The sequence below is a fragment of the Maylandia zebra genome, linkage group LG9 (genome assembly GCF_041146795.1).
Source record: "Maylandia zebra isolate NMK-2024a linkage group LG9, Mzebra_GT3a, whole genome shotgun sequence".
NCBI classification, from domain to species: Eukaryota; Metazoa; Chordata; class Actinopteri; order Cichliformes; family Cichlidae; genus Maylandia; species Maylandia zebra.
Genome location: NC_135175.1, coordinates 30,320,457 through 30,345,065, shown reverse-complemented (window position 1 = coordinate 30,345,065; position 24,609 = coordinate 30,320,457). Strand labels below are relative to the sequence as shown.

Here is a 24,609-nt window from a genome sequence, read left to right as displayed (position 1 = left end):
ACACTGTGGCAGTGGATATCATAATATATGATGATAATATAATATATTATCATCATATATTATCTAACTTTTAAAGTTACATACTTTACAGTATAAAACATGTTCAAATTACTGTTGTTGTGAATATAAATAAACCTGAAATGAATTTAACTGAATTAAATTGGTATAACAACAAGCATTAAAATCAATATTGCACCCCTGCCGTTGCAGCTGCCGCAGGATAATGCAACATCCCAAATCTCAACACTCCACACATTTGCTAAAAATCCTTGAATTCAGTCCCTGCTGTGTGTGAGAAAGTGTCAGTGTTGAATCTTATATTTCAGGTAAAAGTATAAAAAGGCTAGATTTTCAGAGATGAAGGACAAGAAATTCTTCCCTGTCAAAGCAAAGGTGAGAGTTAATTAGCTAATTTTTGGTAGCTACCTAACTTTGATCCATCAGTCTAAAATTTCAGGGTCGCCATGGTCAGCTTTCTAGGTCACCTGTGACAAGGCAGTAACATTTTAAAAAGGTTATATGACATAAACCTAATTAAAAACTTATTTCCAAAGTTATTTAAAAGAACTCAGCACCAAGAACCAGAGTCAGGGGAAGAAGGAGATTGCTACAATTTGACCACTTTTTGATTCCATGACGTGGTTAGAGGAGTGTGTTTAAATAGGATCCAACATGCAATGAACAAGCACAGTGGTGTTGCTAGTCGATTTACCAACTATCTGACATCAGCTGGGATAAAAATAACTGGCTGTGGCACCAGTAGAGCTTACTAGATTGAGCAGGTGACCCACATGCCGAAAGGCTAGTGCGGGGGGGGGGTGGCTGGGTTAGAGTCTGATCCGGACCACATCCTGCTTTCCTGTCTACTCTACAGCCCTGTGAAAAATAAAGGCTAAAAAGAGGTCTAAAATAAATCTAAAAAAAACAAAAAACAGTTGGAATGCATAGGAAAGACTCATTCTGTCCAAAAGCTGTATATAAAACAGATATAGTAAACATTTAGTTAGTTTTAGCCCCTTAAACCTTTTGCCATTGAAATGTTAGCTGTTTGAAAACATATGTGCAGCGTGGTGCTCTATTTGTGGGCATAACATGTCACAAAGAGAGGCAGCAGTGGGTATCACCACACTTTCCCCCCCTAACATTTTACATATTTAAGTTTATGAAGGACATAATAAGGAAAAGCTTCGCCTACTTAAAAAAAAACAAAAAACGGCTTTTAGCAAAGTTTTGTGATGGTGAATTTACGGGGCTCTCCGATAACATGTCAACTAAGATCCATCAAACATTTGTGTTCAGGCGTCTGTACCGAGATGATGTGGGAATGATGCTCTGAATCCTTAACCCTTTAAGACCTACCATAGAACCAAGTCTGCCAGAGCTTATATTATATTTTTACATGTTGTAGTGCCATTTTTGGGAGCATTTCAAGTTGATATACATCAATACAACCATTATAGCCCACATTTTAATAATATGTATGCATTAAGTGCATAGTAATTACATACATTTCAAAAAAGTGCAATAAACTACAAAAAAATTTAAAATCGTTTTTGTTTTTTTAACATATATTTCTAGTTAGAGAAATTTAAGAGGCTTATCCCTCAAAACTGCAAATACAAAAAAGTTGCACAAAATAGTTTCCCCTCACAGGAAATTTATTTTGAGTGTCTTTATAGTTTTATTTTTGAAATACACCAATTTTTCTACACTGCAGGAAAAACGAAAATAAATATTATGATGAAAATTTGCAAAAAACAGCATGTGCATCAAAATAAACTATTTCCAGCAGTGCAATATGAGCTCTAAACATCCCAGAAACAATACAGAAAGTCATAAAGTCAAACATAACTTTTAAAAACACCAGTATAGGCTCATAAGGCCCTGAAGGCAAAAAACTACATTTCCGCAAAATGACGTCACTTCCGGTTTCGCGCAGGTCGTGGCGGGCATGCGATAGTTCGCGATGCTGGACATAGGAAGTGTTACAAACAGCTGATCGGATCGGCAAAGCGTGTTTCTGGAATATTATATTACGCTCTGACCGGCTTTAAAGGGTTAAGAGTCGCCCCCTACTGGTCACTGAATATTACAAAATAAGTAGGTGGGAAAAAATGGATAAAAATATTTAGACTGATTGCTTGACAACCTGACTGACTGACACTGAGTTGTCTGCTGTGAACTGCGTGTAATAATGTCTTTGTCTAAAAGAGATAGAGATACAAAGACGTCTTTATCTATCTACTGGAGGAATTGGGATTATTTTCAGGTGAGGTTTCTTTTTTTTTGCATTTTACTAAACACTGACCTGTTTCCGGATCCACGGAGAAGTACGGCTGGCCCTCCAGGATGCTGTAGACCACTTTGGCGCTGTTCCCGTACGTGGCGTCATCGGCGTCTGTGGCTGTCACCTGAATTACTGAGGTGCCTGCGGGTAGGAAGATTCATGACAATGATTTAGATCAACTCTTCAATACTGCTGAAAATTGCCTGCTGGATAATTGGTTAAGCTGATGCACCTTCTGATGAGGTGTCGGATCCTCTTCTAATCACGCCCATGCAGAATGTGACGGATCATTTCTGTCCCTTTGCGTTACCCAAACCAATCTTTATTCCTCGGCCACTTATACCCTTATACATGATTGATTTTTGCAGGTAATCAATAACTCCTAATGTATTTTTCTAAGTATATCTCTCTAAGCATGCCAGCAGCACCTATACTGGCTCTCTGCAAGCCCCGAGAAGCCTATTAGCGTATCCACAGATCTGGAGTGTCTGAGAAGCCAAATATCTGATAGCAGGCGAACGACTGTGATCCATTTTCTCTTCCAGAAAGGCTGAGGCCCTATTTCAGTAGAACAAAGGGAAACGGTTAGCCAAGTGCTACCTCCCAAATGGCGCCTTGCGGGGCCAAGTGTTGCCTCATTAAATGCAGAAGAAAATTAATTGAGTAGAAATATTTAATGGCAAAGTGGTATAAATATAGAATTGTGCAATACAATGGGATAACGACCTCATGAAACTTCTGTAATTTGATGTCAGCAGAGATCAGTGTGGGGTGAGACCAGAGTTTCCCTCCTTTAAAACCCATGTGATTTGTATGGATCAAGGATGTTGTAGAAATAAAAATAAAAAACAGACAGAGAAAGACCACGGCTGTCTGATTTGCTGTAAGTGACAGTTCGGGAGGATTCTTGAGCAAGTTCACCGAACCTTGATCGCTAATACCTTTAACTAGGGAATTAGACTCAAAGAGGCTTTTCTGACATGGCGGCTTTTAGAAAATATCACTGATCCACATCAGCCATCTCATCGGCAACTTTAAGCTTTCGAGACAAGAATTTTCTGACAAACAACTCAGGAATAATCACGGTTTTTTGTGCAGGGGGAGTAAATTACCCCCAACTGCAATCATTCACTTGTCAAAGGGAGGAGCGCGTCAAAATCTTGAGAGTCCAAGCGAAGGATGTCAGAGCCGTGAGACTATAATAAAACTCAAAGTGTCACATTTAAAGGGGCAGTGTCTCAAGGCAGTCACTCGTGAACACATGCTCTGCCAAGCAGTGACATCACACCTCGGTTGTTGCCATGGGCACCCGTGCTGCCCTTAGATAAGTGCCGGCCTCTCTCTTGGGGTTGCTGAACCAAGTGACAACTCTGTCACATGTCTGGGCTGCAAGACCAACGTCCCTCAGTCCCAGAAGCACGGCAGCAGCAGAAGCACAACATATAGTTCACCCCATGTTTGCGTGCAAGTATTGATGACTTTTTTTCCCTATTGTTTATCTATATTCATGAGGCTGCTGTGTGCTTTTAGGCTGGAGCCAAAGTGCACCGTGAATTATTTCATTTGCTGTTTGAATAACAAGCAGAAAGGACGGCGCAAAAGCAGCGAATGGTGCCGTGCGGCGTCTAAGGAAGTGGCAGTGCAGAATCCACAATTATTCACTGTGATGACACAGCTGACAATGTCGGTAATTAAATTAAATGTCGTTTTAACAAGATACAATACTGTATTTAAAAGATTATCTGCACCGGCGCTGTCGAGACGCTTTTACCTTGTTTATTCTCCGGTCATAAAACAGCTCCTAGTCTTTCTCGTTTAATTAGTTGGGCCTTCTTTGTTGCGTCGGCATCATTATTATGATTGATAAAGTCCCATTGATCCGGTAAGGCTGGCATTTTATAACATCTCTATCCTGTTTGAATCATAATCCTTTTAATTCGGCTCCTCTTGCGCGCACAGGCGCAAACCTTCATTTGTGTAAACATTTAATTGTCTGATAAATAGCTCTTTTTAAGAGTCTAATATTTACGGCTGGAACGTACCAATGTCAGACATTTCAGGGACTCTGGCCATGTAGGGGTCCTTGGTGAAGCGCGGCTCGTTGTCATTGATGTCGTGGATCTTGATGATGAACTCGGACTCGCCCTCGAGCGCTTCGTTGGTGAAGCGGTTGACAGCTTTGGCGTGGAGGATGTAGAAGGCCTTCTCCTCCCTGTCCAGCCTCTTGGTGGCATGGATGTCCCCTGACTTTTCATCTATCTTGAAGAGGGTCCCGGCTCCTTCCCCTGTCAGGACATACTTCACGCTGCCATCTCCTCTGTCAGAATCCGAGTGAAGCTGTGTGGAAAGAAAGAGGGGGAAAAAAAGGAGAAAATATGATTTGGATCCCCTGCTACAACACAAAACACCCATTTCAGGCAACAGTTTGTGGCATTTTCACTTTAATGAATTTCCATTTTGCTGCTTTCTACTGCTAATTGTTATAGCACAACAGAGATTCAAACTCGACTTTATGAAAGCTTTCACATTTGCTTAATTTCCTCTTATGAACAGCAAGTGTCAGCTACCCTTTTCCACATTAAAAAAAAGAAAAAAAAGATCTCCTTGTTAGCCTGAGCAGAAATGGTGACAGTGAACAAAAATCTTCATCTGCTGCAGTCCAAGCTGCACCGCTTGATTGACGGCTGCAAAAACACATCCCGGCGATGAGCGCTTTGCAGCAAAGATGTCAGCAAAAATCACATTTCAAAGCCGAATCGTGGCATTTCTGATCGACTGCGCGCACATCGGTGATCTGACCAATCTGGGCCCTGGCAAATAAACGCTGACAGCTTTTGATAAGTGTGTTTGGTGTTATTTAACAGATTCATATCATCTCTGGTAAACTGTCATCGTGTTGTGACGATACACATTCACCTCGCCTCTGTGAAGCTCGCGTCCTGCCAAGAAGAAAGCCAGCAGCCGGAGCGTGTAAAATGTCGCATTCACTGCTACTGTTACTTTTTTACTTTTCGCTGAAAGGGTGGGTGAGGGAGGGGACACACACACACACACACGTCTGTGGGGTTACCAGCATGAGTGAGCACACGCCCCGCAGCCTGCCAGTCCCTGATGGATCAGCAGCAGGACCAACATGCCAGAAGACCACGAGAGCCCACTTGTGTGTGGAGCTCCTCGTTATTATTATTTGCTCTGTTCCTCCCTATCTAATGTTTAATTTTTTTCTGCATGAACAGCAGCTTAGCATGCTCTGACATTTTAATTCCACAGCCAAATCTCCCCCACCCCAACCACACACACACACACACAACATATTTATCTCCTAGAACTCATCAAAAGCTTGTCCAGTCTTTTCTCCCCTCCCACTACTTCCCATCCTACTTCCCTTTCCCCTTTTTTAATAACCAAGGACACAGTAATAATTGCAGGGTGGGGTGGCGGGGGAGGTAGAGGGCAAAAAAGGAGAGCACATGTTTGCAGACACGGGCAAACATGTCAAGCATAAACCGAGGCAAACGCCATCCGAATGTTTACCCGCGTAAGTGGATGCCGGGATGTAATTCCGAGGTCCGTTATTGACACCTCATTAACTCAAGTGAGCCGGCACGTTTGATTTTGCCGGCTTGAATGCTTATTTTTTTCTCCCTTTTGCGCCGGTAGTTTCTGTTGTGTCTATAAAGGTTCTTGGCTCAGCCGGTGGACAGACTGAGGGGGGGATATTGTGCGTCGCAGCTGGGTCACGTGGGACCACATTGCAAAGTCTCCCTTCTCATCATATATTAAAAAGCTTTTCATCGCAGGTGCTCGGAAGCTTTACTAATTCATGCTGTTTTATCAGGGCAAAGCTGGCACATGTGAGATGAACAGCTTTGTGGATTAGCATCTTTAACACTGTTTTGTTCGACTGCTTGAATGCTGGTAAAAAAAAAAAAGACTGTTTTCATTCCTTTCTCTGTCTGTCTAACCAAGCCAGTCAAGTGTGTTGCAAAATTTTGACTATCCTCGGATTAGGATCTCGAGTGGAGCACTGTTTCATTCACCCACTTTGAATTCTGGTCAAAACAACTTTCCTGTTTTGTTTCGGGGTTGGGTTTTTTTTCGCTCTGCCTAACCAAGCCAGGAGAATATTCTGCAGAATTGTATTTGTTTTCTGTTCTGCTTTACAGTACGTGCTCCCAAACAGAGACTCAGTTGGCTGAAAACAATCCACTTCAACATTATTATCTTTCCCCCGCTGTTATAGCTGCAATGTCCTTCTCTATGATTGTCTATCAAGCTGCCTATCTCTGCCGGCACGACAATTCAGTTAATAACTGTTGAGTCCTCTCTTTCGGCTGAGATGTGAGATAGACAGTGTGACATATGCTGTGTCGACTGTCATTTCTATGGAAACAGAGAGCTCTCGTGGTTTTGAAGACTTCCTCCTTGCTACACTGAAGGATATTACAAGGAAGCTCGGAGTATCGAACTCCAGCACTTGCTGCAGCGACCCCTCCTAGTTGCCCACCTTGCCGGTGAGGAAAATTTACTGCTGCCCTTCTACTCAAATTAAGGAGGGGGGTGGTAAGAAGAAAAAAAAGACTCTCTTGGAAATCAATGTGGCAGCCCAACGTGCATTCACAAAAGCCCTTTGATCAATTTATATCGAAAATACAATTAAACTGTCACAGGGGGAGAAAAGAAAGCCACATGTGCATTCAGTTTGGTCACCAAGAAGCCCTGGCACATCAATAGCTTGCCTTTTCTCCTATGCCCTCCTATGGCACCAAATCGTAAAAAAAGGCAGGGAGCATGATGCTATATCCATTAACACTTGGACTTCTGGTCTTTTAAAAACAGAAAAAAAAAAGCTCTGCAAAAAAAAAAACTTCAACAGAGCCATTGCTTTCCTAAAGGCAGAGTTCAACATTTAGGGAATGGTTAGAAGACTAATGCTACAGTCACATCACACTGTCTCATTTCTGTTAGCATACGACCCCGCTGTGTACACCATTTAAACTGTGTGGCAGGGTTGGATGGTTTGGGTGAAGTACTACTGCAAATACTGACTTTTAAATTACACGGAAGAACTGAAGAAAAAAAAATACATTTTTTTCTTTTACAAACTGTAAAAAATACACATCAGAGCTAAACTGGACAGCCACTCTCTAGTAAGTAAAGTTAGACCTCAGTTACACAGTTCTAGTACTGGTCAAAGACTTCAATTCAATTCAAATTTATTTATAAAATTGAATCACGACAACAGTCGCCTCAAGGTGCTTTATATTTTAAGGTAGACCCTACAATGATACATACAGAGAAAAACCCAACAATCATATGACCCCCTATGAGCAAGCACTTTGGCGACAGTGGGAAGGAAAAACTCCCTTTTAACAGGAAGAAACCTCCAGCAGAACTTCCTGGCAACTATCAGTTGGTAGGGAACAATTTATATTCCACGGCCAGTTGACGAGTGGTTGCTGGCTATCACGAGGTGAAATTGGTTGCAAAGCAGTACGGAGTTGCACTGAAAATCTCTTTGACATTGATTTGGTCCCTAGCAGGTTGATATAGTTACCTGCAGTTTGTATAATTTTCAAACGTGTTGGTTGCAATAGTATAAGACTTTTATTCTGAAATTGAAGGTTTTCTCCATTAAGTCCATGTTTTATACTGTCTATGTGCCTGGTACAATCTATCACTTTTAGCTAGGTAGCTAGCATTGCCTTGTGTGACATTGTCCTCATCCTACTAGAGTTACTATAGTTTTATATTTTTAATTGATTTATGGAAGATTTGCCTGGGTTTCAATTTAGCCTCAGTTTTGCTTTAATTTGATTTAAATGCTTTCATGCCTGTGAAAACTGATCTGATTGTAGGTTTCATTAGCTTCATTAAAATGTACAACTATAAAATTATCTGACGCAGTATCATTTACACATCACACTGTCACTAAACACACAGATGCCAGGAGGACTTTTCATATAGTCTCCTGATTGTGATGACAAAACTGGCAGAACAACTTAAACTAAACTAAAACTAAAAACTTTGCTGTATATTTTTCATTTATTTTACTTAATTACTTGATTAATTATTCCAAATGTTATGTTTTGGGTTTTTTCTCTTACTGGCTAAAACATTGTTGGTGGACTAGATAGCAACCTTTTCCAAATTTAAACTTTTAGCCATTATGAGTACACTATCAGGATAGCTGGTTAGCTTAGCACAGCAAGAAGTTGCTTTTAAAAATTTCAAATATTTTATAACAAGACAAAACTGCAAACGTGAACCAACATTTTTTTTCTCACTCTTAACAAACTGAAGCCTTTCACTGAACCAAATAACCAGATTGTGGCAGCACTTCTGCTATAATTTTATTCATATTTAACAAATAAAAAAAGTACACATTAGTTTTTGAGTCTCACACTGAACTAGCAGCATGTTTGTACTCTCTGCTCATACTGCCTTCATATTAAATCATTTTTTGCTTTTTAAAGAACTTATTTTAACATTGCACTCAACAACAAACAAATCCTCCCTAACAAGAAAAGTAACTTCAATGGCCAAACTGCTTTATATGTCTTCACATCAATATATGGTCCGCATATAAGGGTGACGTGGGCCACAAGTGGTCCCCCGGCCGCAAGTTTGAGACCCTTGGTCAAGTTACTGAGGTGTAGATTTTGCAACCTTTAGAAATATTACTTTAACGTTGCGCTAACCAGCTAATTAAGCATGTTATTCGTCATACAGATTTGAATTGAAAGTAAGTAAATGATCAGAAATGTAAAACTAACAGTTATGATTCTTTTGGTAAATGGTAAATGGACTAGTTCTTATATAGCGCTTTTCCACTCTTCTGAGCACTCAAAGCGCTTTACACAACTTGTGCATTCACCCATTCACACCCATTCGCACAAGCACAACTGACATTCACACACATTCATACTCCGATGAATGCATTGGTCAGTTTTGTACTCTCACTTATTTAACAGGATTATACATTTACTTAAATGTTAAACATTATGCAGTTACAGAACTTTGCAAATGAGATTAAAATCTCATTAACTGGCTAGGATTTGGTTGAAATCCTTCTTTAACACATTTAACTGTGTCAAAACAGTTTGTAATAATGTTTCTAAAATTAGTGTCTGTGTCTGGAGGGATAAAAGAATATGGAAGGAATGTGGAGAGTAGTCACACTCTCATCAAGAAAAAAAATGAAACTTGATTTCAGAGAATACTTGAAATGAGTCGATTTGCATGGGAAACAGGCTGAAATGTTCTCACTTTTCAACAAAATTGGAGTTCAAGGACTCAATCACAGAGAAAAATGACTCGTGAGGAAGAATTCCTTGTGAATTGTCTGTGAAACAAACTATAAAGCCTTTGCTTCAAGCCTTATATCATCAATAATGGCCTATATATATCAAAAACCCTTCATTCAATTATCCCACTTTGTTAAGTGACACGATAATATTTCTAAAAGCTTGTAATTTTCCCCCAACAATGAAAAACAAACATATTTCTGTTCCTAAATGCTTCATCTTGCAGTTTGAAGTGGGCTGAGAGGTGAAGTGGCACTCATCAGACATCTGTGCGTGATAACTTATAAGCGAGCTGTCTTTGTTTGTGAAATTAATCAGCTTCAAGAGCAGCAAATGTTAGCGCTGACTCGATCTGGTCGCCATTTGTGCTTCACTCGAGTTAGGCCAGAAAGATGGCACTGGAAACAGGCTGCTTAGGGCAATTAGCCAGTTAGCCTTTAAGGCCTTGTGTCCTGGCCTGTCGAGAACTGGCTGCCTTCTATGTAGCCAGATGGTAGCCTCAGACTGTGTACAAAAATAGCCTATCAAATGTCTGTTGATGTGTAAACTTGAGATATGCAGTGAGAGCGGCTGCGACATGAAGGTGAAATGTCACTTAACTTACAATCCTCACTTGTGGACATCTGACATCTCTTGTTTTGTGCATAATTTTCAGCATGTTTTATTCTAATTACAGGCAGTTGTCAACAGTTTAACTTTTTTGTATCACTTCAGCTACTAAACAGTCATAAATACACGTTTAGTGCTTTTTTTAAATGATAATTTTTGCTCTTGGTATCACAGTAGGTTCAAATTTAGATACGTTTGCACTGCATGACATTACTAAGAAGTGTTGCTTTTGTCTTTAATTAAGTGTTGCTTGAGCAGAAAGAATAATGCAACCTCTTTGCAAAAAAATAAAAATAATTTAAGTTATGTTTAAATAGGAAAAAAAACGAAATTAAATGAATGAATGTTGATACCATCTACATTTGGATTGGCTGCCTATAAACCCTGCTTTCACCATCCAATTCTCTCTGCCTCCAGGTACGAAATCTACAATGCAAACCAACACAAAGCAGTAGTATTGGTAACTTTCCTCAGGTGGGTGGAATGGTGGAAAAATTTAAGTAGGAAACCCTAACCAGCTAAAGAAAGAGTTCTGTTGTTAGGCGAGGCAAAGAAAGCAAAGAAAGAGACTGAAAAGAGAGACTGCATTGCTCCTATATTAGCTTCTATTCATTGGTTCTCAGCTATACTCACAATTCAGATCCTTAAAAAGTTCCAAATGATCAGTGCCCACGTCTGAAAGACCTCACTGCTCCATATTATCCCAAATGCAGGACTTCGCTCTTAGACTGCAGGCTATTAAAGATTATTCTTCAAACGTTCCTTTTCATGAAGCTTACAGTCAGGGCTGGATCAGGTGACCATGAACCAAACTTTAGTCATAGGACCAGGCTGCTGGGGGACTTCCTGTGATGCACTCCCATGCCTTTGTTTACCTTTTATCACCACTAGTTTGCGTTTTCTTCTGTTTGTCCCTGAGTCCGGTTCCTCTGTGGGTCACTTCCTATTAACAGGGAGTTCTTCCTCCCCACTCTCACCAAGTTCCTGCCTACAGAGGCTCATCTGATTAATGGGGGTTTTCTCTTTAATGCTTTAAGGTTACCTTGATACAACTGTTGTGACTGTTGCCAAACAAATAAAACTGAACTAAACTGGAAACCTCAGGTTGGGATTAGCAATGGTAGCAGCTCCAGCTGGTTCAAAAGCGGTCAAATTTTTTTTACTGTTGTTCCTCTACAATAATTAAAAGGGTTGTTATAGTCAAGTGTTGAATTCTAAAAAGATACACTACTTGACCTATTCTATCTGGAACTGTAAAATTAATAAACTCTTGTTGCAGTTGTTACAGCCATGCAAAAACAACACAATTCTTCTACAAAAAATATTTAAATGCCCTTTAATCCGTTGTTTGTGGCGTTCTCAGTAAATGCAATCCAAAACATGCTTTATCTTTTTAATCTGTGAGGAAAAAGCCTGAAGCAACTGTATAATTAAGAAGCGTAATATAATAAATGTTAAATGGTCATTTTGTCAAGACTGTTGACTTGAATAGATGAACATTTACATTTTAACTGCTTCAAGAACTATTTTGACTGCAGATGTGTCAAAGGTTTCAATATGTTGGCGGCTCTACTGTTAAAGTCTAACTATTCTTTGCTCTACTTCAGTAAACAACATTGTTTAAAAGCTTAAATATCTCTGTGTGTTTGTACTGAATCAAGAATAAATTGATGCAATATTCCATATTTTATATTTCTTTTTTTTTTTTTTTTTTGGCCTGTCCCGTTTGGCTCTTTTGCCATCATTTTATATTTCTAAACTGTAAGATTTTTGGTTTGTCTTGAGGAAGAAGGGATCCGTTTTAGCATCAACGTACTTGGCAACGTTGAATTTCTTTTTTACAGTATAAAAAATTTAATGACATTAAAATGAGACTCTAAAGGCTTTGATTCCTCATTGAGACCATCACTTGGCTGAGTTAAATTTTTTAATAAGTTGACATTTTTGTTTCCTTTGTGTCGAACTTTCTTGAGCAGGTGGGGCTGCTTTCACTCAGCCGAATAATGCCGGGCCAACGAAATACTTGTGATGTTGATGAGAGAAGATTAATTAATCTGACAAAACCAGTGGGTGTTTTAAACACTGGTAGGCAGGTGATAGCATGGAGATAATTGCAGGTGCCCTAGACATGTTGGCGTATCTCTCTCAGATATCACTTCGCCGCTGCAACGTTGTCAGACAGATGTTTACCGGGTGTCATCACCGCAAGACCTCATCGCGCCCGTTTCCTCCGAAGCTCACGCCCCCCCTCGTGCCCACACTTCCCAGAACACAACAGGGAACTTATCGCCCAATCAATAAACACTGCCAATGCATGCTCCAGGTCGCCACTGGAGACCTGCAGGGGCTGCCATGTCTAGAGTACAGCCAGGCCTGCGCCATATTGCAAACTCCTTGCCTCTGTGCCAAGGTGAGCAGCTGGTAATAGGGGGGAGTATGAACGGAGACCAAAAACCACCACCACCACCCCCAGCCCCCCCACACACAAAAACAAAACACACAAATCCCTGCACCTTTCCACTGCCATAAGACTCGCAAGTCCTTTCCCCAGGATGCCTCAACCGCTGAGTCATACAGGGCTGTGGAGCGTATTATGTCTGTATTCATCAGCCTTTTTTGTCTTTTCTGTGAGTTCTAGCCTATTACTGGAGGCTAGTATTTGCAGGTGCGTGCATGTGTGTGTGTTTGCATGTACGCTGGGGTGTTTGTTCACTACGCTGAAGACTCTACCCACCAGGCCCACAACCACTGGGGCCTATCAGGGGCTGTAAATACTTTATGAGATATGATAGTGCAGCACAAACACTCCTCAACCACAGGCCATTAACCATTTTCAGTGGATATGTGCCCTTTGGTAAAGTAAGAAATAATGAAATAAACAAACATTCTCTTTCCCCCAGTGACAGCCCAGGCCCTCTGAGGCCTGTATGCAGCTCGCCTGCTAATGAGAGGCAGTGCAAGGCTTCCCTTTCTGCAGGAAAAAGAAAATCATTGGCCAATACAGCGAGATTAGCAGCCAACCAGCTCCCCCAACAAGCCACTGCCAGAGTCTTTTCCATCACATCTTGATCGCTTCTCTTAATTTCTTCCTGTTCCAGCTGCTTTTGTTACGCTTGCTCTGGAAAAATTGCAATTTCATTTGTTAGTACTTCACAGCTCGATAAAGCTGTTGTAAAGAGCAAAAATAAATAAATTAAAAAAACTAAGCCGAGGGAGATTGAGTTTACCAAATAACTGCAGACGCGATGTTGTAATTCAAGAGCAGTTTCATCATTCTATCTTTTACTGTGTGTCAAGCGCAGCTCCCTTGTTTATAATAACCTGTCATTGTGTTATTTCCAGTTGTTTTTTTTCCATCACAAACAAAAGCGGTTTTGTTCCACGCTGTGCTCACCGGCTGCCACAATGTCATTCGCAGTGACAAAAGCCTTCTCTTTTGTGTTTCTTGTAGTTTTTCACCCATTCGGAGCCTTTACATGGCAAAAAATACGGCCTCCACCTGAGGATACAGATGCAGATGCTTGCACTCTATGTTGAGCCATGTGTTCAACTCAAAAGCTATTCATTCCCTTTAGGGCTTTATTCATCACTTGTACTTTATCTGGCAATTACCAAACAGTAATTGCAATCAGATAAGATCTACATACTGCAATCCTATGTGACAACTGGCTAGTGAGCTGACAATGAGGAAAAGCACCCAGCTGCACGTACTTAGGAGGGGAAACAACAAGTGCTCACAGTCATGATTAAGTGCGCTGCTCGAAGGTTGATGCTTTAATGGTGTCTTCGGGATATGGGCTCTTAGGTCGCGGCCTCCTACTCTCTAAGTATATACCTCACTCAGATAATCCATTCTTCTTATGCTATTAGTCCCTTTACAAGCTAAAAGGACAAGTGGGACATCAATCACCACTCTCCAAAGACAAAGTGGTTTGATCAAGCTCTGTATTTACTTTTGATCTTCATTCATTCTGGGGTTTTCTTTTCAACTTTTTTTTTGTTCTTTCTTGTATTTGCTCGCCCGCAAATGTTGTAATCCTTTTAGGCAAGAACTGAAAGTCAACCCTCACTCGGGGAGGACGTATGTTGCAGAATCTCATTTGGTTGGATGACTCCATCCTCCGTGGACGCATGATAGGAATGCAAAGCACTAGCCCCATTCAGCCCCTCGCACAAAACAGCCTTTCTTCCGACTCAGACATCCTGACCTTGCCACAACGCTTCACAATCTCCTCAATTACAGTAGGTTGGAAGAGGAGACTGATATCTTGACTTCCACTTCGCTGCATGTAAAGCAAGCATTATTTGGCCCATCTTCTTGTGCACCCCCTCCCAATGTTATCTGGGTCGACACTGTGTTTTCATTTTGTTGAACAAATAATACCTTCAGCGGAAGTCATATTTCACTGTAGGGCAAGACAGCCGCTTTAGGATGGTTTGATGTGAGTGGAATGGACATTGTGCAAGCAGCCACAGAGCTGACAGTAAGCACAAAATATATTGGACAGCCGACAGCAAACAAAGCCCGGGGATGGATGGATGGAAGTCCGATATGTGAGCATTACCCGATTGGAGTATCACGTCACGTCGACTAATAGATGACGGGTTGATTCTCGTATTCGCGGGGACAGAATGATACATTCGTATACAGGACTTTATTTGTTGTGAAGGATGTCATTAAGCGGCGATCGTTGCCACTGAGTGTAGTTTGCAGAGGACAATTACATAGTGTATGTATTATGGTACCGAGACTAGGCACCACAGGTAGTTAGGTTCTGCCTATCAGTGCTATTATAGGAAATGAATATCAAAATTGCTGTATCACAAATTCAAAATTTTCTGTGTGTGTGACTGTAGCATGTAAACGAAGCAATATTTGGTGAAATGTGCATTAACTTGGACTGATAAATAACAGATCGCTGTCTTCATAAATATGTATTGACAAGACAGCACATAATGAGGCATTTTTAGATGAACATAAATAGCACTGCCTCAGTACTGAAAGTTCACGTTGTGTTTCGTAGATGGCGTCTTCATGCAAACTGAAAAACAAAAAGGTAAACAACTAAAAAGCATTAAGAAAAAAGACACTAAACAGAGAATCTAGGGACTGCAAGTTCTAATTTGCAAGAAGCAGTTCATTACTATCGCTTCTTTTGCACTGGTGGGTGATACGTTTGATTTTCCCATCTGGCCAGTTTCAGACGTGGGGAAAGCCACAGTCCCATTATTTTACTTACAGCAAACACCATTATGGAAAGGCTTGTTGAAACAATGTATAAAAAATGAATATAAAATAACCTTTTAGGGATTATGTTTTTCAAGTCTTTTCAGCTTTTCTTAAGAAACATAGATTTCAGGGGATTAATATATTTTCTATATTTTGGAAAAAGGCAAAAGAACGTCTTCCAAAAAAAATTATAAAATATTTTTCATGTGCGTCATTTAAAGTGAGTCGTCATAAGTCTCAGGTTATTGCACGTAAAGTGACAAGTGTGCCCTTGACCTTGATGCAAGTGTGACCTTGCATAATATGAATAAAGATCCAGTAGGTGAGCATTCTGTGCAATTGGATCAAATTACAGAATAACGATTTTTGCAAATTGTGGACAGAGAAAGAAGCGACGTCTTCTCACAGCATGAAACCCATGAACTAAAACCAAAAATGGCCTATTCTGATATCTTAGCGTCAGGTTTAGGGTCAGTTTTGGAGTTTGGAACGATAACTTACACCTCACTATGTTAAAATGTCTTGAATACAAATGTACAATTAAAAATAGAAAACTATTTAAAATTTTGTTTGTTTGGGTCCTAGGCCAACAGTGTTGGAGTGTTTCTTGGGAAAAAAAATTTGAGCAAAAATTGCCACAAAATTTGCAAAAGTAAGTACAGACTAGAACCAAAGTAACAAAGTATCCACTACCACATGTAGGCCTACATAAAACAGCAGTCCTACAGTGCCTGTGTTTGTGCAACTGAATCAAATTAAAAAAAATCCTACTTTAAAAACACAAAACAAAAGAAAAAGTTTCAGTTTAATTTTGACAAAATCCAGCTGCAGATCAAGGAGACTGACGGCCTTGGCGTTATTGATTTAAATAATTAGATTCATCTAGTTGTTTGTCAAAGTCACACTTAACCACTGGAGACGGGGAAAAAAGAGCCAAATGTTGGTCTGGAGCCACAAGTTCAAGACCAGTCACTGTGACAATTTCACTGCTTTACACATTCAGATCACACACAAGCCCATGGTTTCAGTTCAAGATTTGGAGAACATTCATCAATACTCTATTTCTATTCATTTCTATTCAATTCTATTTAACCTTACTGTTCATTTTAAACTGACGCCAACTGAAAAGAGTAAACTTTAACTTCTGCTGTGAAAGTTTGATCTTAAATTTGACTTAAAGTACTATGCAAAAGGTCCTGAAAGGTCTTAAATGTAACTCGTTTACCTGCAGACACCCTGTTTACAAATCTGAATTCTCAAAGACGCCCTGATAGCAGACATATACAACCAATCTCCAGAATCTACTTTGCTGCAAACATCTTCATTACTACAGCAGTCATTGCTGTTGGCACTTTCTGGTGATCACTTATCAATTTTACAGTCCAGACAGTTTTCGTAATGACGTTGGAGATTCTGTATGTGCTGCTATTTTCTTTTCCAAACTATAATGCTGTTATGGCTGCTCTCACCAACTACTTCCTTTCATTCCCCGTGAACAAATTGAAGATGGAAATTGAAAAAAAAAATATGGGTGCAGTTTAAGCCACACCAAACGACACTTGGGCCCAAATTGAGAGCTATATGTGCATGTGTATAAAACTACGAAAACACGACTTGCTCGTTGTTATTATAAAAATAATTATAGTACATAAAATGAAAATTCTGACCATTTTTATACAGGTTTCACTATAAACATCTTATATTTTGCATCAATAGACTTTTCCCATGTTAAATCTTTCAAATGTGAGAGAATCAGGTCCAGCTCTCACTAGCCTGACCTCTGCCATTTATTTTATCCAAGTAAAAGCACCCTGAGAGTAGTGCACTCTGGTATTTTTCTTGTAAATCTTTCCTTCAGATTTTTACTTAAAGCATCCTAACTTCATAAATATTAAGTACCGACGGCACTTCTACGGGGATTTACTTTAATAGATGAACACCAGCACTATCTGAATTTGAATTAGCAACTATCTATAAGTCGAGATAGTAAATCTGAGGAGGCATTCAGTACCTACTTTTGTCACTTAGTGCTTTTTTATGCCTGACATGCTTTCTGTATGCAATGGATACGCTTTAGTGTCCACAAAAGAGTTTTAAGGTTCAATTTCCTGCCTTAATTAGCATACTATATTATGGCCATTTTGTTTTATTTCCATTGATGTGTCTGATTTATGTGCACTCACTGAAAAAGCTCTGAAAACTCATCTGCGGGGCTTATTGAGGTGTCTGTGCATGCACTTAAAACTGGTGCCTAGACAAAGCAGAACAAAAACCTAATCACTTTTTTGTTGTTTTTTATCACATGTTGTTTTGTTTAGCCTGTGTGTAATGCTTGTGTGTGAGTGGATGGTCGGATGTGGGCTCATCTTTAGTCATGACATGAAGCTGCTGTGTTTCATCTGCAGCAGGTTTCGGTGTAACAGAGCAGCTGCAGTTTGCATCTGCCTGTAGTGCAGATGCTCTGCTGCATCTGACAAAGAAAAAGGAAAGAAAGTTGAGCCTTGTACTACCTTTCCGACGTACTGCTTATCGGTCCCGGTGTACTCCTCCAACAAAAAGAACTGGTTCCACATCCAACCTCGCTTAGAGCGTCTCAGTGGCACTCCGTTGGCATCCTGTCCTGTCAGTCCTGACCCCCTCCGCCCCCCTGTAGTCCTTCTCAAGGCCCTGAGCCCTTGACCTGGAGAGCTGAGGTGGACCATGGCCCACAGCACCATTAATATGCAAACTTTCCTTCTATCCATGGCCACGCCACCACAGCCTTCTGTTTTCTTTCCACTCCTCAGTGGTCTGTGTCCAGGGTTTTTTTTTTGTTTGTTTTCAGTCAGAGTATCGGATCAGTTCTCATGCTGTAATCTACTGAAGCAGGAAAGGCTCCTCAGACTCACATTGGGCGGCAACCAGCATCTAGAACATTTACAAAGACAAAGCAGAGTGTCAATATTGGGAGGAGAGGAAGTAATTTGTTACTGCACAAGCTCTCGTTTTGTTTCATAACCTGTCGTTAACACCAGCTTAGTCTTCAGTGCACAATAACAAACATATATCTTTAAACACATCTTAAGAATCTACTGATATGAAGATCTATGAAGTCATTTTATAGCCACAAAACCTCAATCTTAAACATAAGGAAAAGAAGGAATTTATATTAGAAATGCAAAAAAAAAAATCATTTCACAAAGACATTTCCATCCAAATCCTTGCCTTTACATTTCCCTTCACTTCTCATCGCTGAATCGCTTCAGTGAGCTTTCACTTTCCCTCCAGATGGAACTGATCAGCAGGAAAAAACCTGCGCGCTACAGGTGTTTCACTGCTGCTGGGAGCTTTCGTTTGCTTTCGCAGGTGAACTGAAATTAATTAGTTGTAGATTTTGTAATGAGCCAAACCTTCAGCAAGGTGCAGCTTCTCAAATGTGAAGATTGGCAGTTTCTCTGTGCTTTACCACATTTCCTAAAATAAACATTGGTAGTCTCGACAGTTAATAGCCATGGGTGTGGTTGATATGAACAAACACAAGCTGTACTCCAAATGAAAGACAAAAATAAATAAATGGCTGAAAAAGTTTCACAGAGACAAACCTATAAAACAACCCAAAAGATGAAGATTCATTTTTGTTTTGGAGGCAGTCCAATGCTTGGACTTTTTGATCATTAAAACGGCTGCACAAAGTTTTCCAAGTCAGGTGCATCTCCAGAGCTCCAAGAGAACTGCTATCAAGAGCTCAAACCCACGACAATAAATAACTTCAAGCATGTAGGCAGCAACGGGTTTGCATTTTTCTGAATTCTATCACAATTAATTGCTGTATTATGAAAGTTTGTATGTAATTACCAACTTGACCCCTTTCTCGTCGCAGACCGATTCCATTGTGCTGCCATTTTCTTTCTGTCTTGATGCTTTGAGGTGGCAACTGACCATGTGCAGCTGCAAACCTACTAAACAACTATTTCAAAGGAAAGATATTTCAAGTTCATTGCACAGAGCTGCAGTAATTTGGGTTGTGCTGCAGTCTCCAACTAGTGTTTTCCCTAGTGTGTCTGCAGCATTATATTCACAGTTAATTTGGTCATGCAGTGCTTGATTTTCATGTTGCATTAGTGAAGCTGTGACAACATGAGTGCAGTGGGTAACTGGTTTGCATCTCCATTTTAGGAGAAAAGAATTTACATAAAAAACGCAATAATAATAATAATGAAAATCATCATCCATTTGTCATTGCTTGCTAAAGGCAGTGACCCATTAAGAGCAAATGTAAACATATCAGTGCAAGGCTTTGTTGAGTTAACATGATCACTTATTCTAATCAAACAGAAGGACTTGCAAATAATATTTGGCCTCTAATACAAGGCTGATGCAAATATAGCAATGCTGGCCAGTGCAGCTTAGATAAATAAATGCCCCGGGCATTGTTTAGGAAACGTTGTATATCATTATAATTTCAACATTTTTTACATTCTGTGAATAATAGAAGTGAAACAATCTAAATGCATCACCTTGGGATTATTTAAAAACCAACTAGGTGACCCAGAAAAAGCTACATCACCCTTATTTTTTATTCCCATATCAAACCTTACACGTTGAAATCAAAATGCTCACGTCAAAAGATTTCGTGAAAATCAAATACAGGAAAAGCTGGGCACAAGACCAAAATGATAACAGGAATGCGAAGGGCAGACACGCTCACATTTCTGTATGCTGAATGTCAGTCATCTGATTGATGGGCAGGCTGAGTGCTGCCTAACACGATAAATTTAAGATTAGTATGTTTGCACATCAACGTATAGGCTTACATCTTGTACAGCATTTGTAGAGCTTTATCTGAATTAAGCCTCTGAATCAACATCTAATAGAGTACACGGCTGTATGTGGAGCGGCCCGTTCTATCTTTTTAAGCAATCTGCTTCTGCACACTTTATCTGACCCAGCAGAATGCCAATGGAGACCCCGGGCAATGTCGAGGCCCGTTTATTACCTTAAGATCAGGGTAAAGATACTGAACAAAATGACTGTTTGCAAACCATACAGAATGGCCCTTACGTGGGCGGCAGAATATCTGCGCTCTGTCATTTCTCCCACCCATTCTCTTTTTCTGTCCGCTGTCCTCCAAAGGCCAGTGAACACTGGCAAATGTAAGAGGGAAACGAAACAAGAAGAACAGCAACAGGACGGAGGTGGAGGAGGAGCAGAAGGTAAAAAGAGAAAGAAAGCCATGTATTATGCTTTTGTTCTCATTATTCCTCAGCGGCTGGGCGATATCCAGGCCGCCAATGTTCCTCAGCTGAGGTTTGGTAGGAGGGTTATCAGAGGGTCCGCTGGGGACCGTCTGCAACGTTCCTCCATATCGCGTGCTCTCAGAAGGTGGGAGCAGAGGGATGAGGGGCCTGGGGAGAGGGGCAGTGTAGCCCCAGTGTAAGGCAGGTTTGGTCAGCTTCCCTGCGCAGACTATATCAGAGAATGAGGAAACGATGTCTCTGGACATGAATTAAGTACCCTGACCTGCATGCAGAAGTGCAGCCAGATAGACTGAAGGGAGTGAGAGAAATGGAGCGAGAGAAGAGGAAAGGTGTCGGCTGATGGGAGCAGAGCCGGTAGTGTTGTGCTGTTACAATACCAGAGTTTTTGCTGTAGATACAACACCTTAAGTTTAGTTTAAAATCTGATGCTGCAGAAATAAAGAAGAAAAAAACCCCACACATCAAACAACCGCTGAGATTCATACAAAACAGATGCCGCACTACATCGACTGGGACAGCTTTGCAGCAACTTTTGTACAGGGATTTTGATGTTGGTTGGGTGTCTTTGTAGCGGCTGCATATTTCTCCACTGTGCCAGTCTGTCAAGCTGTTTGTGGTGAAAAAGATTCGGTTCAAAACATAATGGAGAGTTTGATGCAATTGTGTGTTTTCAGCTTATTTGGCAATGTCTGCTGCATTGGCAGAGGTTCACGAAGACAGTTTGAATGTCTTATTTACTTTCACTCCTACAAGCCGATCCCAGAGATCAGCCAGGGCACAGACTCCAACGTCATGTAAAGATGCTTGTCGACTGAACTGTTTTTATTAACAATGCTGCAGCATGCTTTTGTTTGCCTTCCTTACATACCCAATGAAAAGAAAAGCGTCTCCTGGTGAGCTGGAGATCATCACAAAGTTTATCGGCAACCTTGTTTTGACAAAAGTTGAGATGCCGTGCAAAATGTAAACCAGGATACTGACTGGGAAGTGATTTAAACCATACACTTCATTGTATATCACAGATAGAAATGTGTGTATACATCTTTTTCTTTTTACTTTGGGCAACAGCATTTCGAGCTTCAGAGGTTTAAGACTCTAGTACTACCCAAACCCAATGTTTTACAGAAAAGCAAAACAGATTATTTTCTAAAAGAAATATGATTTTTTTTTGATGTGTGTCTTGGAAGAAGACTTTAATGAAAACAAAAACTATGTTTTCTGATTACCACGGGTTAGAGTTAAGGCTAGGGTTAGGACTGCTGGTTAATGCCTCAGCATCCAAAACTCAAAGCAATTCATATTGACACAAAGAGATTTTTGAAATTCTCTGAATCTCTTACTAATGTTATGCAGCATAGTTGATAATTTCCCCAGATTAATGCTAATAAGTCTTTCACAGTGGTGAGCCCGTTTACTTCTGAAATAGATGTGATTTTACTATTTTACACCCAATAATTTTACTGTTGTTGGTAATTAGTTAAATGTTGTCTTTACATTGTTTTTAATGAAAAACATAGTTTAAACGCTTTAAAACATTTTTATGCCCAAACCTTTATATTACATGTAGCACTTCTAAAACCAGAAGATTTTCAGACACATGTGTAGGTGTGCAATACTTTTTCCACAAGTACAATATTGTGCAAAAGGCTTGAATCACCCCTCATTATTATATCTTGCTAGGAAAATGGGAAATAGATGTGTTAATAGTAGTAAAAAATAGTAAAAAATAGTAATTTATTGAAACATATAAGGCAAAAAGAATTTGTACAATCCTTGAATATTTGGCATATACACAATAATACAATAGTTCCCCAGGCTTCTTCAGAGCTCTTCTTTGAATCTTGCCTGGTTTTTGTTCCATCCTCTGTGAAGATGATGCCACACTGCTTCAATAATGTTGAATCTGGGCTCTGAGGAGGCCAATCCATGACTGATTGGTCTGTTTGGTATTTCTGTCATGCTAAAAAATAAAGCTGTTGCCAATCAGATGCTTTCCAGATGGTATTACATGGTGGATCAACATCTGTTGGTACTTTTTTTGTCTTCATTGTTCCATCAGTTTTAGAAAATGAAGCCCAACCATAACAAAGCCTCCAATGTGTTTTACTGCAGACTCTTACTGTTCTATTGCTGCTGATTTGAGTCTAGCTCTGGTGTAATTTGGCGTTCCTCGTTTTGTTCAAGTTTCTCTTTTATGCCGCTTCTTCTTTTGTTCGCCACTTGTTTAGTCATTTAAGGACACACTGCACACCATGCTGAGATATACCAAGTTTTTAGCTAATTGGTCTTCTGCAAATCACCTTGCTGGTATAAAAATACTATTTTATGCAAGTCAAACTGTGTTTTCTTTGGCATTTTTCATAAATTGATCTAAAGAAAAGGGAAAAAATTATGTGTTCTCGCCACAGGCTGCTAATAACAAATATACAATTTCAAATTGGTTATTTGGTAAGTTGCCTGTTATGTGTTGACACAACGGTCCTTAACAAACACAGAAAACACTGTAAATGGTAATTTTCAAGGAAGAGGTGAATGTCTTCAGAAAGCCTAGAGAGCTACTGGTCAACACAACTTTAAAAACGTGGCAAATTGCAAAGACGTTTGGGTGACTCAAGACTTTTGCACAGTATTGTATTTAATTTAAAGGCCAAAACGTAGAGATATTTAGTTTAGACTTGTATCCAAGTTTCTTGAATATGAGAATCCATATGTGAGAAACAGTACCCATATTTAACTTGATATATACTAGAACCTTAAGCAGATAAACGACTATTAAAAAGACATGCTGATGAGTTTCCATTGTCCTTTTAAGGAATAAGTTACCTTTTGTACACATTTCAAAAGAGGACTGATCAGAATGGTCTTAAAAACTAACCATCTCTTCAGTTTCACAAGTGTTAAGTTGTTTATGACAAAAGAAAAATATCAGTAGAGCTGCTGCTGTTTATTTTTTCTTTGTATTCACAAGCGTGAATGATGGCGTGTCTTGTGGACTGCATTGTGGCACGACTTCAGAGAAAACCAGATTCTGTGATCTGTTAAACAAATGTCAAACCGAGTGTTTGTTTATGTCGCCTAGATGAGACGCTGAACTTCTGCATACAGGACACACGTGCCTAAAGTTAGATATCAGGTACTTACTGTGACAACACTAAGGGGCAAAAGGGGTGGGGAGTGAAGGAGAGGTAGAAACGTCCTGTCAGAGCAGCGTCAGCAGTCAGACTAGGAGACTGGCCCATCCATTACGCTACCTGTCTTCTAGAGGCAGCCAAGGCATGCCCTGTTTTCCCCTTATGAGGCAAATTGAAACTGGGGGTTAGGTCCCCTCTTTCTCTTTTCCCTCATGCGTTGCAGTTTATAGCAGTCCCCCCTCCTCCCCCCTCTCACATCTCCATCCCCATCCCCCGGCGTATGCCTGCTTTGCTTGCATAGGCCTAAGCTGATATGCATTATCGCTGGGCTTTTTCGCTGAAAGCCAGTCACTTTGCATGTGTCCTCTGCCTGGCTCAGCACGGGGTGGGGAGGGTGGGGGTGGGGGGAGACTTCCAGGTCAACAGTGCGTGCGCTGATGGAGGCAGGTGAAAGTGAGATGGACTGTCAGGCTTCTTAATAATGCCCGTAGAGAAATAGTCTCTCAGACCACCACCCTCCGCTTTCTACTGCAACTCACAGGCCAGACGCTCTGTTTCCTATCCAAATTTGTAAGATGACTGGATGATTTTTCCCCTGCTCTCTCTCTAGCTTTTTCCCTTTTTCATTTCCCTCCCCCAACTCCCTGCTCTCTCGACTTTATGAATTTACTTAATTGACGCTGGAGAGGAGCATGTGGGACTTTGTGCTATTGATTTGCTGTAGGCTTCAGCGTGGTTGGAAATACCAGCCAGTCTCTGGGGTGGACTCATGAAGCTTTCTACCTCCAGTCCCTCAGCACTGGGAAGC

At 40.4% G+C, this 24,609-nt stretch overlaps 1 protein-coding gene across 3 annotated transcripts in view; it reads right to left on the bottom strand.

The window, feature by feature from the left end:
- LOC101476810 (cadherin-10) overlaps positions 1 to 24,609 on the bottom strand; it is a 75,167-nt gene that overhangs the window by 32,754 nt on the left and 17,804 nt on the right. For all 3 annotated transcript variants that reach the window (XM_076888315.1, XM_004551807.5, XM_076888316.1), the window contains 3 exons: positions 17,944 to 18,340; positions 4,330 to 4,624; positions 2,309 to 2,428 (listed from right to left, as the gene is read on the bottom strand). In XM_076888315.1, coding sequence (XP_076744430.1) covers positions 2,309 to 2,428; positions 4,330 to 4,624; positions 17,944 to 18,177 — 649 coding nt within the window. In that variant the 5' untranslated portion in view covers positions 18,178 to 18,340. The remainder of the gene's footprint in view (positions 1 to 2,308; positions 2,429 to 4,329; positions 4,625 to 17,943; positions 18,341 to 24,609) is intronic.